The 17,166-nt window shown below is 43.0% G+C and overlaps 1 protein-coding gene across 1 annotated transcript in view; it reads right to left on the minus strand.

Moving 5' to 3' along the window:
- LOC129867801 (DNA topoisomerase 3-alpha-like) overlaps positions 1-16,745 on the minus strand; it is a 38,801-nt gene extending 22,056 nt beyond the window's left edge. Inside the window, exons 1-3 of the mRNA XM_055941302.1 lie at positions 16,675-16,745; positions 16,445-16,527; positions 12,644-12,854 (exon numbers count right to left, since the gene is read on the minus strand). Of these exons, the coding sequence (XP_055797277.1) occupies positions 12,644-12,854; positions 16,445-16,527; positions 16,675-16,743 (363 nt within the window). The 5' untranslated portion in view covers positions 16,744-16,745. The remainder of the gene's footprint in view (positions 1-12,643; positions 12,855-16,444; positions 16,528-16,674) is intronic.
- Between the last annotated feature and the right edge of the window lie 421 nt (positions 16,746-17,166).

Consider the following 17,166-nt stretch of genomic DNA (forward strand, 5'->3'; position numbering starts at 1 on the left):
TACTGCTCAGGCAAGTATAAACACCATGGGACCACGCAGCCATCATACTGCTCAGGCAAGTATAAACACCATGGGACCACGCAGCCATCATACTGCTCAGGCAAGTATAAACACCATGGGACCACGCAGCCATCATACTGCTCAGGCAAGTATAAACACCATGGGACCACGCAGCCATCATACTGCTCAGGCAAGTATAAACACCATGGGACCACGCAGCCATCATACTGCTCAGGCAAGTATAAACACCATGGGACCACGCAGCCATCATACTGCTCAGGCAAGTATAAACACCATGGGACCACGCAGCCGTCATACTGCTCAGGCAAGTATAAACACCATGGGACCACGCAGCCATCATACTGCTCAGGCAAGTATAAACACCATGGGACCACGCAGCCGTCATACTGCTCAGGCAAGTATAAACACCATGGGACCACGCAGCCATCATACTGCTCAGGCAAGTATAAACACCATGGGACCACGCAGCCATCATACTGCTCAGGCAAGTATAAACACCATGGGACCACGCAGCCATCATACTGCTCAGGCAAGTATAAACACCATGGGACCACGCAGCCATCATACTGCTCAGGCAAGTATAAACACCATGGGACCACGCAGCCGTCATACTGCTCAGGCAAGTATAAACACCATGGGACCACGCAGCCATCATACTGCTCAGGCAGGTATAAACACCATGGGACCACGCAGCCGTCATACTGCTCAGGCAAGTATAAACACCATGGGACCACGCAGCCGTCATACTGCTCAGGCAAGTATAAACACCATGGGACCACGCAGCCATCATACTGCTCAGGAAGTATAAACACCATGGGACCACGCAACCATCATACTGCTCAGGCAAGTATAAACACCATGGGACCACGCAGCCGTCATACTGCTCAGGAAGTATAAACACCATGGGACCACGCAGCCGTCATACTGCTCAGGCAAGTATAAACACCATGGGACCACGCAGCCGTCATACTGCTCAGGCAAGTATAAACACCATGGGACCACGCAGCCGTCATACTGCTCAGGCAAGTATAAACACCATGGGACCACGCAGCCGTCATACTGCTCAGGCAAGTATAAACACCATGGGACCACGCAGCCGTCATACTGCTCAGGCAAGTATAAACACCATGGGACCACGCAGCCATCATACTGCTCAGGCAAGTATAAACACCATGGGACCACGCAGCCATCATACTGCTCAGGCAAGTATAAACACCATGGGACCACGCAGCCATCATACTGCTCAGGCAAGTATAAACACCATGGGACCACGCAGCCATCATACTGCTCAGGCAAGTATAAACACCATGGGACCACGCAGCCATCATACTGCTCAGGCAAGTATAAACACCATGGGACCACGCAGCCATCATACTGCTCAGGCAAGTATAAACACCATGGGACCACGCAGCCATCATACTGCTCAGGCAAGTATAAACACCATGGGACCACGCAGCCATCATACTGCTCAGGCAAGTATAAACACCATGGGACCACGCAGCCGTCATACTGCTCAGGCAAGTATAAACACCATGGGACCACGCAGCCGTCATACTGCTCAGGCAAGTATAAACACCATGGGACCACGCAGCCATCATACTGCTCAGGCAAGTATAAACACCATGGGACCACGCAGCCATCATACTGCTCAGGCAAGTATAAACACCATGGGACCACGCAGCCATCATACTGCTCAGGCAAGTATAAACACCATGGGACCACGCAGCCATCATACTGCTCAGGCAAGTATAAACACCATGGGACCACGCAGCCATCATACTGCTCAGGCAAGTATAAACACCATGGGACCACGCAGCCATCATACTGCTCAGGCAAGTATAAACACCATGGGACCACGCAGCCATCATACTGCTCAGGCAGGTATAAACACCATGGGACCACGCAGCCATCATACTGCTCAGGCAAGTATAAACACCATGGGACCACGCTGCCATCATAATGCTCAGGCAAGTATAAACACCATGGGACCACGCAGCCATCATACTGCTCAGGCAGGTATAAACACCATGGGACCACGCAGCCATCATACTGCTCAGGCAAGTATAAACACCATGGGACCACGCAGCCATCATACTGCTCAGGCAAGTATAAACACCATGGGACCACGCAGCCATCATACTGCTCAGGAAGTATAAACACCATGGGACCACGCAGCCGTCATACTGCTCAGGCAAGTATAAACACCATGGGACCACGCAGCCATCATACTGCTCAGGCAAGTATAAACACCATGGGACCACGCAGCCGTCATACTGCTCAGGCAAGTATAAACACCATGGGACCACGCAGCCATCATACTGCTCAGGCAAGTATAAACACCATGGGACCACGCAGCCGTCATACTGCTCAGGCAAGTATAAACACCATGGGACCACGCAGCCATCATACTGCTCAGGCAAGTATAAACACCATGGGACCACGCAGCCATCATACTGCTCAGGCAAGTATAAACACCATGGGACCACGCAGCCATCATACTGCTCAGGCAAGTATAAACACCATGGGACCACGCAGCCATCATACTGCTCAGGCAAGTATAAACACCATGGGACCACGCAGCCATCATACTGCTCAGGCAAGTATAAACACCATGGGACCACGCAGCCATCATACTGCTCAGGCAAGTATAAACACCAAGTATAAATGTCACATCTGCTCCTGCTATGCCCTCTGGTGTTCATCCGGTGTCTTCTTGACCTGCAGTGACTCCCCCTGTACTCTCTCTCTCTCTCTCTCCCTCTCTGTGGGATTGGAGGTGTACTGGAGTCAGAGGAGATCCCTACCAGCTGCAACCTGTTCCATAATCAAGACCTCTACAAATACTCAGTCCTGCCACTTCTACTCTGCCAGAACGTAATCTCTGCTCAGTCAGTTTTTATCCTAGCCTTTTGTTCGTTCTCAAGATCCTGTTGCTCTGCTGTGCTTGTTTCCCTGCCTTACACCGTGTTGTCTTCTCATTGCAGTTACTGCTCTGTCTCTGGTTCCTGTCTCCTGTTCCACATCTCACCACCCAAATACCTTGGATTCCCCTCAGGACCTGTTCTACTCAGCCAACTCCAACCTCAGTCTCCACATCTCACCACCACTACCTTGGATTCCTCTCAGGACCTGTTCTACTCAGCCAACTCCAACCTCAGTCTCCACATCTCACCACCACTACCTTGGATTCCTCTCAGGACCTGTTCTACTCAGCCAACTCCAACCTCAGTCTCCACATCTCACCACCACTACCTTGGATTCCCCCTAGGACCTGTTCTACTCAGCCAACTCCAACCTCAGTCTCCACATCTCACCACCACTACCTTGGATTCCTCTCAGGACCTGTTCTACTCAGCCAACTCCAACCTCAGTCTCCACATCTCACCACCACTACCTTGGATTCCTCTCAGGACCTGTTCTACTCAGCCAACTCCAACCTCAGTCTCCACATCTCACCACCATCTTGGATCCCCCTAGGACCTGTTCTACTCAGCCAACTCCAACCTCAGTCTCCACATCTCACCACCACTACCTTGGATTCCTCTCAGGACCTGTTCTACTCAGCCAACTCCAACATCAGTCTCCACATCTCACCACCACTACCTTGGATTCCCCCTCAGGACCTGTTCTACTCAGCCAACTCCAACCTCAGTCTCCACATCTCACCACCACTACCTTGGATTCCTCTCAGGACCTGTTCTACTCAGCCAACTCCAACCTCACTCTCCACTTCGGGGTTTTTCTGCAACTCATCTGAGCTACCCTGGTTCTGTACTCCACATCTCTCTATGTACAATAAACATTTTGGTTCATTCATCCCTGCTTCCTCTTCCGAGTCCGCTCTTGGGTTCCCCCGTTTCGCTCCGCGTAACAATAAACACCATGGGACCACGCAGCCGTCATACCGCTCAGGAAGGAGACGCGTTCTGTCTCCTAGAGATGAACGTACTTTGGTGCGAAAAGTGCAAATCAATCCCAGAACTACAGCAAAGGACCTTGTGAAGATGCTGGAGGAAACGGGTACAAAAGTATCTATATCCACAGTAAAACGAGTCCTATATCGACCTAACCTGAAAGGCCGCTCAGCAAGGAAGAAGCCACTGCTCCAAAACCGCCATAAAAAAGCCAGACTACGGTTTGCAACTGCACATGGGGACAAAGATCGTACTTTTTGGAGAAATTATGTGGATATATTGAAGCAACATCTCAAGACATCAGTCAGGAAGTTAAAGCTTGGTCGCAAATGGGTCTTCCAAATGGACAATGACCCCAAGCATACTTCCAAAGTTGTGGCAAAATGGCTTAAGGACAACAAAGTCAAGGTATTGGAGTGGCCATCACAAAGCCCTGACCTCAATCCCATAGAAAATTTGTGGGCAGAACTGAAAAAGCGTGTGCGAGCAAGGAGGCCTACAAACCTGACTCAGTTACACCAGCTCTGTCAGGAGGAATGGGCCAAAATTCACCCAACTTATTGTGGGAAGCTTGTGGAAGGCTACCCGAAATGTTTGACCCAAGTTAAACAATTTAAAGGCAATGCTACCAAATACTAATTGAGTGTATGTAAACTTCTGACCCACTGGGAATACGGTGAAAGAAATAAAAGCTGAAATAAATCATTCTCTCTACTATTATTCTGACATTTCACATTCTTTAAATAAAGTGGGGATCCTAACTGACCTAAAACAGAGAATTTGTACTAGGATTAAATGTCAGGAATTGTGAAAAACTGAGTTTAAATGTATTTGGCTAAGGTGTATGTAAACTTCCAACTTCAACTGTGTGTATATATATATATATATATATATATATATATATATATATATATATATATATATATATATATACCTGTAGTGTGTTGGTGTACTTGGTGTATATATATATACCTGTAGAGTGTTGGTGTATATATATATACCTGTAGAGTGCTGGTGTATATATATATACCTGTAGAGTGCTGGTGTATATATATACCTGTAGAGTGCTGGTGTATATATATATACCTGTAGTGTGTTGGTGTATATATATATACCTGTAGAGTGCTGGTGTATATATATACCTGTAGAGTGCTGGTGTATATATATATACCTGTAGAGTGCTGGTGTATATATATATACCTGTAGAGTGTTGGTGTATATATATATACCTGTAGAGTGTTGGTGTATATATATATACCTGTAGAGTGCTGGTGTATATATATATACCTGTAGAGTGCTGGTGTATATATATATACCTGTAGAGTGTTGGTGTATATATATATACCTGTAGAGTGTTGGTGTATATATATATACCTGTAGAGTGCTGGTGTATATATATATACCTGTAGAGTGTTGGTGTATATATATATACCTGTAGAGTGTTGGTGTATATATATATACCTGTAGAGTGCTGGTGTATATATATATACCTGTAGAGTGCTGGTGTATATATATATACCTGTAGTGTGTTGGTGTATATATATATACCTGTAGTGTGTTGGTGTATATATATACCTGTAGTGTGTTGGTGTATATATATATACCTGTAGTGTGTTGGTGTATATATATATACCTGTAGAGTGCTGGTGTATATATATATACCTGTAGTGTGTTGGTGTATATATATATACCTGTAGTGTGTTGGTGTATATATATATACCTGTAGAGTGCTGGTGTATATATATATACCTGTAGAGTGCTGGTGTATATATATATACCTGTAGAGTGCTGGTGTATATATATATACCTGTAGAGTGCTGGTGTATATATATATACCTGTAGAGTGCTGGTGTATATATATATACCTGTAGTGTGTTGGTGTATATATATATACCTGTAGAGTGCTGGTGTATATATATATACCTGTAGTGTGTTGGTGTATATATATATACCTGTAGTGTGTTGGTGTATATATATATACCTGTAGTGTGTTGGTGTATATATATATACCTGTAGAGTGCTGGTGTATATATATATACCTGTAGTGTGTTGGTGTATATATATATACCTGTAGAGTGCTGGTGTATATATATATACCTGTAGAGTGTTGGTGTATATATATATACCTGTAGAGTGCTGGTGTATATATATACCTGTAGAGTGTTGGTGTATATATATATACCTGTAGAGTGCTGGTGTATATATATATACCTGTAGAGTGTTGGTGTATATATATATACCTGTAGAGTGTTGGTGTATATATATATACCTGTAGAGTGTTGGTGTATATATATATACCTGTAGAGTGTTGGTGTATATATATATACCTGTAGTGTGTTGGTGTATATATATATACCTGTAGAGTGCTGGTGTGTATATATATACCTGTAGAGTGCTGGTGTATATATATATACCTGTAGAGTGTTGGTGTATATATATATACCTGTAGAGTGCTGGTGTATATATATACCTGTAGAGTGTTGGTGTATATATATATACCTGTAGAGTGCTGGTGTATATATATATACCTGTAGAGTGTTGGTGTATATATATATACCTGTAGAGTGTTGGTGTATATATATACCTGTAGAGTGTTGGTGTATATATATATACCTGTAGAGTGTTGGTGTATATATACAGTGGGGAGAACAAGTATTTGATACACTGCCGATTTTGCAGGTTTTCCTACTTACAAAGCATGTAGAGGTCTGTAATTTCTATCATGGGTACACTTCAACTATGAGAGACGGAATCTAAAACAAAAATCCAGAAAATCACATTGTATGATTTTTAAGTAATTAATTTGCATTTTATTGCATGACATAAGTATTTGATCACCATCATACAATGTGATTTTCTGGATTTTTGTTTTAGATTCCGTCTCTCATAGTTGAAGTGTACCTATGATAAAAATGACAGACCTCTACATGCTTTGTAAGTAGGAAAACCTGCAAAATCGGCAGTGTATCAAATACTTGTTCTCCCCACTGTATATACCTGTAGTGTGTTGGTGTATATATATATACCTGTAGAGTGCTGGTGTATATATATATACCTGTAGAGTGCTGGTGTATATATATACCTGTAGAGTGCTGGTGTATATATATATACCTGTAGAGTGCTGGTGTATATATATATACCTGTAGTGTGTTGGTGTATATATATATACCTGTAGTGTGTTGGTGTATATATATATACCTGTAGAGTGTTGGTGTATATATATATACCTGTAGAGTGCTGGTGTATATATATATACCTGTAGAGTGTTGGTGTATATATATACCTGTAGTGTGTTGGTGTATATATATATACCTGTAGAGTGCTGGTGTATATATATATACCTGTAGTGTGTTGGTGTATATATATATACCTGTAGAGTGTTGGTGTATATATATATACCTGTAGTGTGTTGGTGTATATATATATACCTGTAGAGTGCTGGTGTATATATATATACCTGTAGTGTGTTGGTGTATATATATATACCTGTAGAGTGTTGGTGTATATATATATACCTGTAGAGTGTTGGTGTATATATATACCTGTAGTGTGTTGGTGTATATATATATACCTGTAGAGTGTTGGTGTATATATATACCTGTAGAGTGTTGGTGTATATATATATACCTGTAGAGTGTTGGTGTATATATATATACCTGTAGAGTGTTGGTGTATATATATATACCTGTAGAGTGCTGGTGTATATATATATACCTGTAGTGTGTTGGTGTATATATATATACCTGTAGAGTGCTGGTGTATATATATATACCTGTAGAGTGTTGGTGTATATATATATACCTGTAGAGTGTTGGTGTATATATATATACCTGTAGAGTGTTGGTGTATATATATATACCTGTAGAGTGTTGGTGTATATATATATACCTGTAGAGTGTTGGTGTATATATATATACCTGTAGAGTGCTGGTGTATATATATATACCTGTAGAGTGCTGGTGTATATATATATACCTGTAGAGTGCTGGTGTATATATATATACCTGTAGTGTGTTGGTGTATATATATATACCTGTAGTGTGTTGGTGTATATATATATACCTGTAGAGTGTTGGTGTATATATATATACCTGTAGAGTGCTGGTGTATATATATATACCTGTAGAGTGCTGGTGTATATATATATACCTGTAGAGTGTTGGTGTATATATATATACCTGTAGTGTGTTGGTGTATATATATATACCTGTAGTGTGTTGGTGTATATATATATACCTGTAGAGTGTTGGTGTATATATATACCTGTAGAGTGCTGGTGTATATATATATACCTGTAGAGTGCTGGTGTATATATATATACCTGTAGAGTGCTGGTGTATATATATACCTGTAGAGTGTTGGTGTATATATATATACCTGTAGAGTGCTGGTGTATATATATATACCTGTAGTGTGTTGGTGTATATATATACCTGTAGAGTGCTGGTGTATATATATATACCTGTAGAGTGCTGGTGTATATATATATACCTGTAGAGTGCTGGTGTATATATATATACCTGTAGAGTGCTGGTGTATATATATATACCTGTAGAGTGTTGGTGTATATATATATACCTGTAGAGTGCTGGTGTATATATATATACCTGTAGAGTGCTGGTGTATATATATATACCTGTAGAGTGCTGGTGTATATATATATACCTGTAGTGTGTTGGTGTATATATATATACCTGTAGTGTGTTGGTGTATATATATATACCTGTAGAGTGTTGGTGTATATATATATACCTGTAGTGTGTTGGTGTATATATATATACCTGTAGTGTGCTGGTGTATATATATACCTGTAGAGTGCTGGTGTATATATATATACCTGTAGAGTGCTGGTGTATATATATATACCTGTAGAGTGCTGGTGTATATATATACCTGTAGAGTGCTGGTGTATATATATATACCTGTAGAGTGCTGGTGTATATATATATACCTGTAGTGTGCTGGTGTATATATATACCTGTAGAGTGCTGGTGTATATATATATACCTGTAGAGTGCTGGTGTATATATATATACCTGTAGAGTGCTGGTGTATATATATATACCTGTAGTGTGTTGGTGTATATATATATACCTGTAGTGTGTTGGTGTATATATATATACCTGTAGTGTGTTGGTGTATATATATATACCTGTAGTGTGTTGGTGTATATATATATACCTGTAGAGTGCTGGTGTATATATATATACCTGTAGAGTGCTGGTGTATATATATATACCTGTAGAGTGCTGGTGTATATATATATACCTGTAGAGTGCTGGTGTATATATATATACCTGTAGAGTGCTGGTGTATATATATATACCTGTAGAGTGCTGGTGTATATATATACCTGTAGAGTGCTGGTGTATATATATATACCTGTAGAGTGTTGGTGTATATATATATACCTGTAGAGTGTTGGTGTATATATATATACCTGTAGAGTGCTGGTGTATATATATATACCTGTAGAGTGCTGGTGTATATATATACCTGTAGAGTGCTGGTGTATATATATATACCTGTAGAGTGTTGGTGTATATATATATACCTGTAGAGTGTTGGTGTATATATATATACCTGTAGAGTGCTGGTGTATATATATACCTGTAGAGTGTTGGTGTATATATATATACCTGTAGAGTGTTGGTGTATATATATATACCTGTAGAGTGTTGGTGTATATATATATACCTGTAGAGTGCTGGTGTATATATATATACCTGTAGAGTGCTGGTGTATATATATACCTGTAGAGTGTTGGTGTATATATATATACCTGTAGAGTGTTGGTGTATATATATATACCTGTAGAGTGCTGGTGTATATATATATACCTGTAGAGTGCTGGTGTATATATATATACCTGTAGAGTGCTGGTGTATATATATATACCTGTAGAGTGTTGGTGTATATATATACCTGTAGAGTGCTGGTGTATATATATATACCTGTAGTGTGCTGGTGTATATATATATACCTGTAGAGTGTTGGTGTATATATATATACCTGTAGAGTGCTGGTGTATATATATATACCTGTAGAGTGTTGGTGTATATATATATACCTGTAGAGTGTTGGTGTATATATATACCTGTAGTGTGTTGGTGTATATATATATACCTGTAGAGTGTTGGTGTATATATATATACCTGTAGTGTGCTGGTGTATATATATATACCTGTAGAGTGCTGGTGTATATATATATACCTGTAGAGTGTTGGTGTATATATATATACCTGTAGAGTGTTGGTGTATATATATACCTGTAGTGTGTTGGTGTATATATATATACCTGTAGAGTGTTGGTGTATATATATATACCTGTAGAGTGTTGGTGTATATATATATACCTGTAGAGTGTTGGTGTATATATATATACCTGTAGTGTGCTGGTGTATATATATATACCTGTAGAGTGTTGGTGTATATATATATACCTGTAGAGTGCTGGTGTATATATATATACCTGTAGAGTGTTGGTGTATATATATATACCTGTAGAGTGCTGGTGTATATATATATACCTGTAGAGTGTTGGTGTATATATATATACCTGTAGAGTGTTGGTGTATATATATACCTGTAGTGTGTTGGTGTATATATATATACCTGTAGAGTGTTGGTGTATATATATATACCTGTAGAGTGTTGGTGTATATATATATACCTGTAGAGTGTTGGTGTATATATATATACCTGTAGTGTGCTGGTGTATATATATATACCTGTAGAGTGTTGGTGTATATATATATACCTGTAGTGTGTTGGTGTATATATATATACCTGTAGTGTGTTGGTGTATATATATATACCTGTAGAGTGTTGGTGTATATATATATACCTGTAGAGTGCTGGTGTATATATATATACCTGTAGAGTGTTGGTGTATATATATATACCTGTAGAGTGTTGGTGTATATATATATACCTGTAGAGTGCTGGTGTATATATATACCTGTAGTGTGTTGGTGTATATATATATACCTGTAGAGTGTTGGTGTATATATATATACCTGTAGAGTGTTGGTGTATATATATATACCTGTAGAGTGCTGGTGTATATATATACCTGTAGTGTGTTGGTGTATATATATATACCTGTAGAGTGTTGGTGTATATATATATACCTGTAGTGTGTTGGTGTATATATATATACCTGTAGAGTGCTGGTGTATATATATATACCTGTAGAGTGCTGGTGTATATATATATACCTGTAGAGTGCTGGTGTATATATATATACCTGTAGAGTGCTGGTGTATATATATATACCTGTAGTGTGCTGGTGTATATATATATACCTGTAGAGTGTTGGTGTATATATATATACCTGTAGAGTGTTGGTGTATATATATATACCTGTAGAGTGTTGGTGTATATATATATACCTGTAGAGTGCTGGTGTATATATATATACCTGTAGAGTGTTGGTGTATATATATACCTGTAGAGTGCTGGTGTGTATATATATACCTGTAGAGTGTTGGTGTATATATATACCTGTAGAGTGCTGGTGTATATATATACCTGTAGAGTGCTGGTGTATATATATATACCTGTAGAGTGTTGGTGTATATATATATACCTGTAGAGTGCTGGTGTATATATATATACCTGTAGAGTGCTGGTGTATATATATACCTGTAGAGTGCTGGTGTATATATATATACCTGTAGTGTGCTGGTGTATATATATATACCTGTAGAGTGTTGGTGTATATATATACCTGTAGAGTGCTGGTGTATATATATATACCTGTAGTGTGTTGGTGTATATATATATACCTGTAGTGTGTTGGTGTATATATATATACCTGTAGAGTGCTGGTGTATATATATATACCTGTAGAGTGTTGGTGTATATATATACCTGTAGTGTGTTGGTGTATATATATATACCTGTAGAGTGCTGGTGTATATATATATACCTGTAGAGTGTTGGTGTATATATATATACCTGTAGAGTGCTGGTGTATATATATATACCTGTAGTGTGTTGGTGTATATATATATACCTGTAGTGTGTTGGTGTATATATATATACCTGTAGAGTGCTGGTGTATATATATATACCTGTAGTGTGTTGGTGTATATATATATACCTGTAGAGTGCTGGTGTATATATATATACCTGTAGAGTGCTGGTGTATATATATATACCTGTAGAGTGCTGGTGTATATATATATACCTGTAGAGTGTTGGTGTACTTGGTGTATATATATACCTGTAGAGTGCTGGTGTATATATATATACCTGTAGTGTGTTGGTGTATATATATATACCTGTAGAGTGTTGGTGTACTTGGTGTATATATATACCTGTAGAGTGCTGGTGTATATATATATACCTGTAGAGTGCTGGTGTATATATATATACCTGTAGTGTGTTGGTGTATATATATATACCTGTAGAGTGTTGGTGTACTTGGTGTATATATATACCTGTAGAGTGCTGGTGTATATATATATACCTGTAGTGTGTTGGTGTATATATATATACCTGTAGTGTGTTGGTGTATATATATATACCTGTAGTGTGTTGGTGTATATATATATACCTGTAGAGTGCTGGTGTGTATATATATACCTGTAGAGTGCTGGTGTATATATATATACCTGTAGAGTGCTGGTGTATATATATACACCTGTAGTGTGTTGGTGTATATATATATACCTGTAGTGTGTTGGTGTATATATATATACCTGTAGAGTGCTGGTGTACTTGATGGGGTGTATAGGGGGATGAGCCTGATCTGTCTTGGTGCCCTGCCGTGGGTTGGGTCCCCCTGGCTGCTCCATCACCCCCCTAGCGAAGGCCCCCCAGGAGGGGCTGTGTGTCTGATGCTCCACCAGGGGGCCCAGGGCCAGGTCCTTAGGGAACAGGTTGGTCTCTGTACGCGGATAACTGATTAACCTAAACACACACACACAGATAAAAAACATTACCAATCACTATCACACATCTCTACAACTGATGAACATACAAGTATATACACAGGCATCCTGGGACGCCCAGGTTTCACTCTCCTAGTTTCCAAAAGCCTGGGGACCTTGTTAACAGAAAGATGATTAAAAGCCTGGGGACCTTGTTAACAGAAAGATGATTAAAAGCCTGGGGAACTTGTTAACAGAAAGATGATTAAAAGCCTGGGGACCTTGTTAACAGAAAGATGATTAAAAGCCTGGGGACCTTGTTAACAGAAAGATGATTAAAAGCCTGGGGAACTTGTTAACAGAAAGATGATTAAAAGCCTGGGGACCTAGTTAACAGAAAGATGATTAAACGCCTGGGGAACTAGTTAACAAAAAGATGATTAAAAGCCTGGGGAACTTGTTAACAGAAAGATGATTAAAAGCCTGGGGAACTTGTTAACAGAAATATGATTAAAAGCCTGGGGACCTAGTTAACAGAAAGATGATTAAAAGCCTGGGGAACTTGTTAACAGAAATATGTATTAAAAGCCTGGGGAACTTGTTAACAGAAAGATGTATAAAAGCCTGGGGAACTAGGCACTAACGTCCTCCACGAACGCCCCCCGGACCTGAGGCACTAACGTCCTCCACTAACGTCCCCCGGACCTGAGGCACTAACGTCCTCCACTAACGTCCCCCAGACCTGCGACACTAACGTTCTCCACTAACGTCCCCCGGACCTGCGACACTAACGTTCTCCGGACCTGCAACACTAACGTTCTCCGGACCTGCGACACTAACGTCCTCCAGACCTACGACACTAACGTCCTCCGGACCTGCGACACTAACGTCCTCCAGACCTGCGACACTAACGTCCTCCGGACCTGCGACACTAACGTCCTCCGGACCTGCGACACTAACGTCCTCCAGACCTGCAACACTAACGTCCTCCACTAACGTCCTCCGGACCTGCATCACTAACGTCCTCCGGACCTGCAACACTAACGTCCTCCAGACCTGCAACACTAACGTCCTCCGGACCGGCGACACTAACGTCCTCCGGACCGGCGACACTAACGTCCTCCGGACCTGATGCACTAACGTCCTCCACGAACGCCCCCCGGACCTGAGGCACTAACGTCCTCCACTAACGTCCCCCGGACCTGCGACACTAACGTTCTCCACTAACGTCCCCCGGACCTGCGACACTAACGTTCTCCGGACCTGCAACACTAACGTTCCCCCCGGACCTGCAACACTAACGTCCTCCAGACCTGCGACACTAACGTCCTCCAGACCTGCGACACTAACGTCCTCCAGACCTGCAACACTAACGTCCTCCGGACCTGCGACACTAACGTCCTCCGGACCTGCGACACTAACGTCCTCCGGACCTGCGACACTAACGTCCTCCGGACCTGATGCACTAACGTCCTCCACGAACGCCCCCCGGACCTGAGGCACTAACGTCCTCCACTAACGTCCCCCGGACCTGCGACACTAACGTCCTCCACTAACGTCCCCCGGACCTGCGACACTAACGTTCTCCGGACCTGCAACACTAACGTCCTCCACTAACGTCCCCCGGACCTGCAACACTAACGTCCTCCGGACCTGCGACACTAACGTCCTCCACTAACGTCCCCCGGACCTGCGACACTAACGTTCTCCGGACCTGCAACACTAACGTTCTCCGGACCTGCGACACTAACGTCCTCCAGACCTGCGACACTAACGTTCTCCGGACCTGCGACACTAACGTCCTCCAGACCTGCGACACTAACGTCCTCCACTAACGTCCCCCGGACCTGCGACACTAACGTCCTCCGGACCTGCGACACTAACGTCCTCCGGACCTGCGACACTTACGTCCTCCGGACCTGCGACACTAACGTCCTCCACTAACGTCCTCCGGACCTGCGACACTAACGTCCTCCGGACCTGCGACACTAACGTCCTCCGGACCTGCGTCACTGACGTCCTCCGGACCTGCGACACTAACGTCCTCCGGACCTGCGACACTAATGTCCTCCGGACCTGCGACACTAACGTCCTCCGGACCTGCGTCACTGACGTCCTCCGGACCTGCGTCACTAACGTCCTCCGGACCTGCGACACTAACGTCCTCCGGACCTGCGACACTAACGTCCTCCACTAACGTCCTCCGGACCTGCGACACTAACGTCCTCCAGACCTGCGACACTAACGTCCTCCACTAACGTCCTCCAGACCTGCAACACTAACGTCCTCCAGACCTGCGACACTAACGTCCTCCGGACCTGCGACACTAACGTCCTCCGGACCTGCGACACTAACGTCCTCCGGACCTGCGACACTAACGTCCTCCACTAACGTCCTCCAGACCTGCAACACTAACGTCCTCCACTAACGTCCTCCGGACCTGCGACACTAACGTCCTCCAGACCTGCGACACTAACGTCCTCCACTAACGTCCTCCAGACCTGCAACACTAACGTCCTCCACTAACGTCCTCCGGACCTGCGACACTAACGTCCTCCAGACCTGCAACACTAACGTCCTCCACTAACGTCCTCCACTAACGTCCTCCGGACCTGCGACACTAACGTCCTCCAGACCTGCAACACTAACGTCCTCCACTAACGTCCTCCGGACCTGCGACACTAACGTCCTCCAGACTTGTGTAGTGAGTAGAGCTTAAGGGCTAGGGTTTAGGGAGTAGGGTTTAGGGAGTATGGTCTAGGGAGTATGGTCTAGGGAGTAGGGTCTAGGGAGTAGGGAGTAGGGTCTAGGGCTTAGGGAGTAGGGTCCAGGGAGGAGGGTCTAGGGAGGAGGGTCTAGGGAGTAGGGACTAGGGTTTTGGGTCTAAGGTTTAGGGAGTAGGGACTAGGGTTTAGGGAGTAGGGACTAGGGAAAACCCTCACCCCTGTGTGTAGTGAGTAGGGTCTAGGGTTTAGTGAGTAGGGTCTAGGGTTTAGTGAGTAGGGTCTAGGGTTTAGGGTCTAGGGTTTAGGGTTTAGTGAGTAGGGTCTAGGGTCTAGTGAGTAGGGTCTAGGGTTTAGGGTGTAGGGTCTAGGGTTTATGGAGTAGGGCCTAGGGGTTATGGAGTAGGGTCTAGGGTTTAGGGACTAGGGTTTAGGGAGTAGGAACTAGGGTTTAGGGAGTAGGGAGTAGGGTTTGGGAGAAGGGACTAGGGTTTAGGGTCTATGGTTTAGGGAGTAGGGACTAGGGTTTAGGGAGGAGGGACTAGGGTTTAGGGACTAGGGACTAGGGTTTAGGGACTAGGGTTTAGGGACTAGGGACTAGGGTTTAGGGAGTAGGGACTAGGGTTTAGGGAGTAGGGACTAGGGTTTTGGGAGTAGGGTTTAGGGAGTAGGGAGTAGGGTTTGGGAGAAGGGACTAAGGTTTAGGGTCTAAGGTTTAGGGAGTAGGGACTAAGGTTTAGGGAGTAGGGACTAGGGTTTAGGGAGGAGGGACTAGGGTTTAGGGAGTAGGGACTAGGGTTTAGGGAGTAGGGACTAGGGTTTAGGGAGCAGGGACTAGGGTTTAGGGAGTAGGGACTAGGGTTTAGGGACTAGGGTTTAGGGAGTAGAGACTAGGGAAAACCCTCACCCCTGTGTGTATAGTTTCTCAGCGATCTTCATGGTCTCTTTGGCGCCGATTCTCAACTTCCTGGAAACCAGCTTCTCCATTTCCTATTGGATCAGACAACAACACCCGCAGACCATTGGTCAATAGACAGAAAGCCAGTGTGTGTGTATATATATATATATATATATATATATATATATATATATATATATATATATATATATATATATTTATGTGGCGTGTGTCCTCACCACTGTGTCCAGGGGCAGCGGCCTCCACTTGCTTTTGGGTTTACTGGTTACCGAGGTGACGGTTGCCATGGGATCCTAGGAATTCAGGTCATTACATCATCATCATCACTGTAGCAGTTAGAATAGTATTTAATAGAGTCAGAAACATATTCAAAAATCACCATCAAAATCTGTCAACTTAAGCGGACACACGGGGCTGCAAGTTCTGAGGGAGCGTGTAACTGGCATGCTGACTGTAGGAATGTCCACCAGAGCTGTTAAATGTTCATTTCTCTACCATAAGCCGCATCTAAACGTCGCTTTAGAGAGTTTGGTAGTACGTCAGACCCCCCCCTCCTACCTCCATACAGACAGACCCCCCTCCTACCTCCAAACAGACAGACCCCCCTCCTACCTCCATACAGACAGACCCCCCTCCTACCTCCATACAGACAGACCCCCCTCCTACCTCCATACAGACAGACCCCCCTCCTACCTCCATACAGACAGACC

The sequence above is a fragment of the Salvelinus fontinalis genome, chromosome 2, assembly GCF_029448725.1.
Source record: "Salvelinus fontinalis isolate EN_2023a chromosome 2, ASM2944872v1, whole genome shotgun sequence".
NCBI classification, from domain to species: Eukaryota; Metazoa; Chordata; class Actinopteri; order Salmoniformes; family Salmonidae; genus Salvelinus; species Salvelinus fontinalis.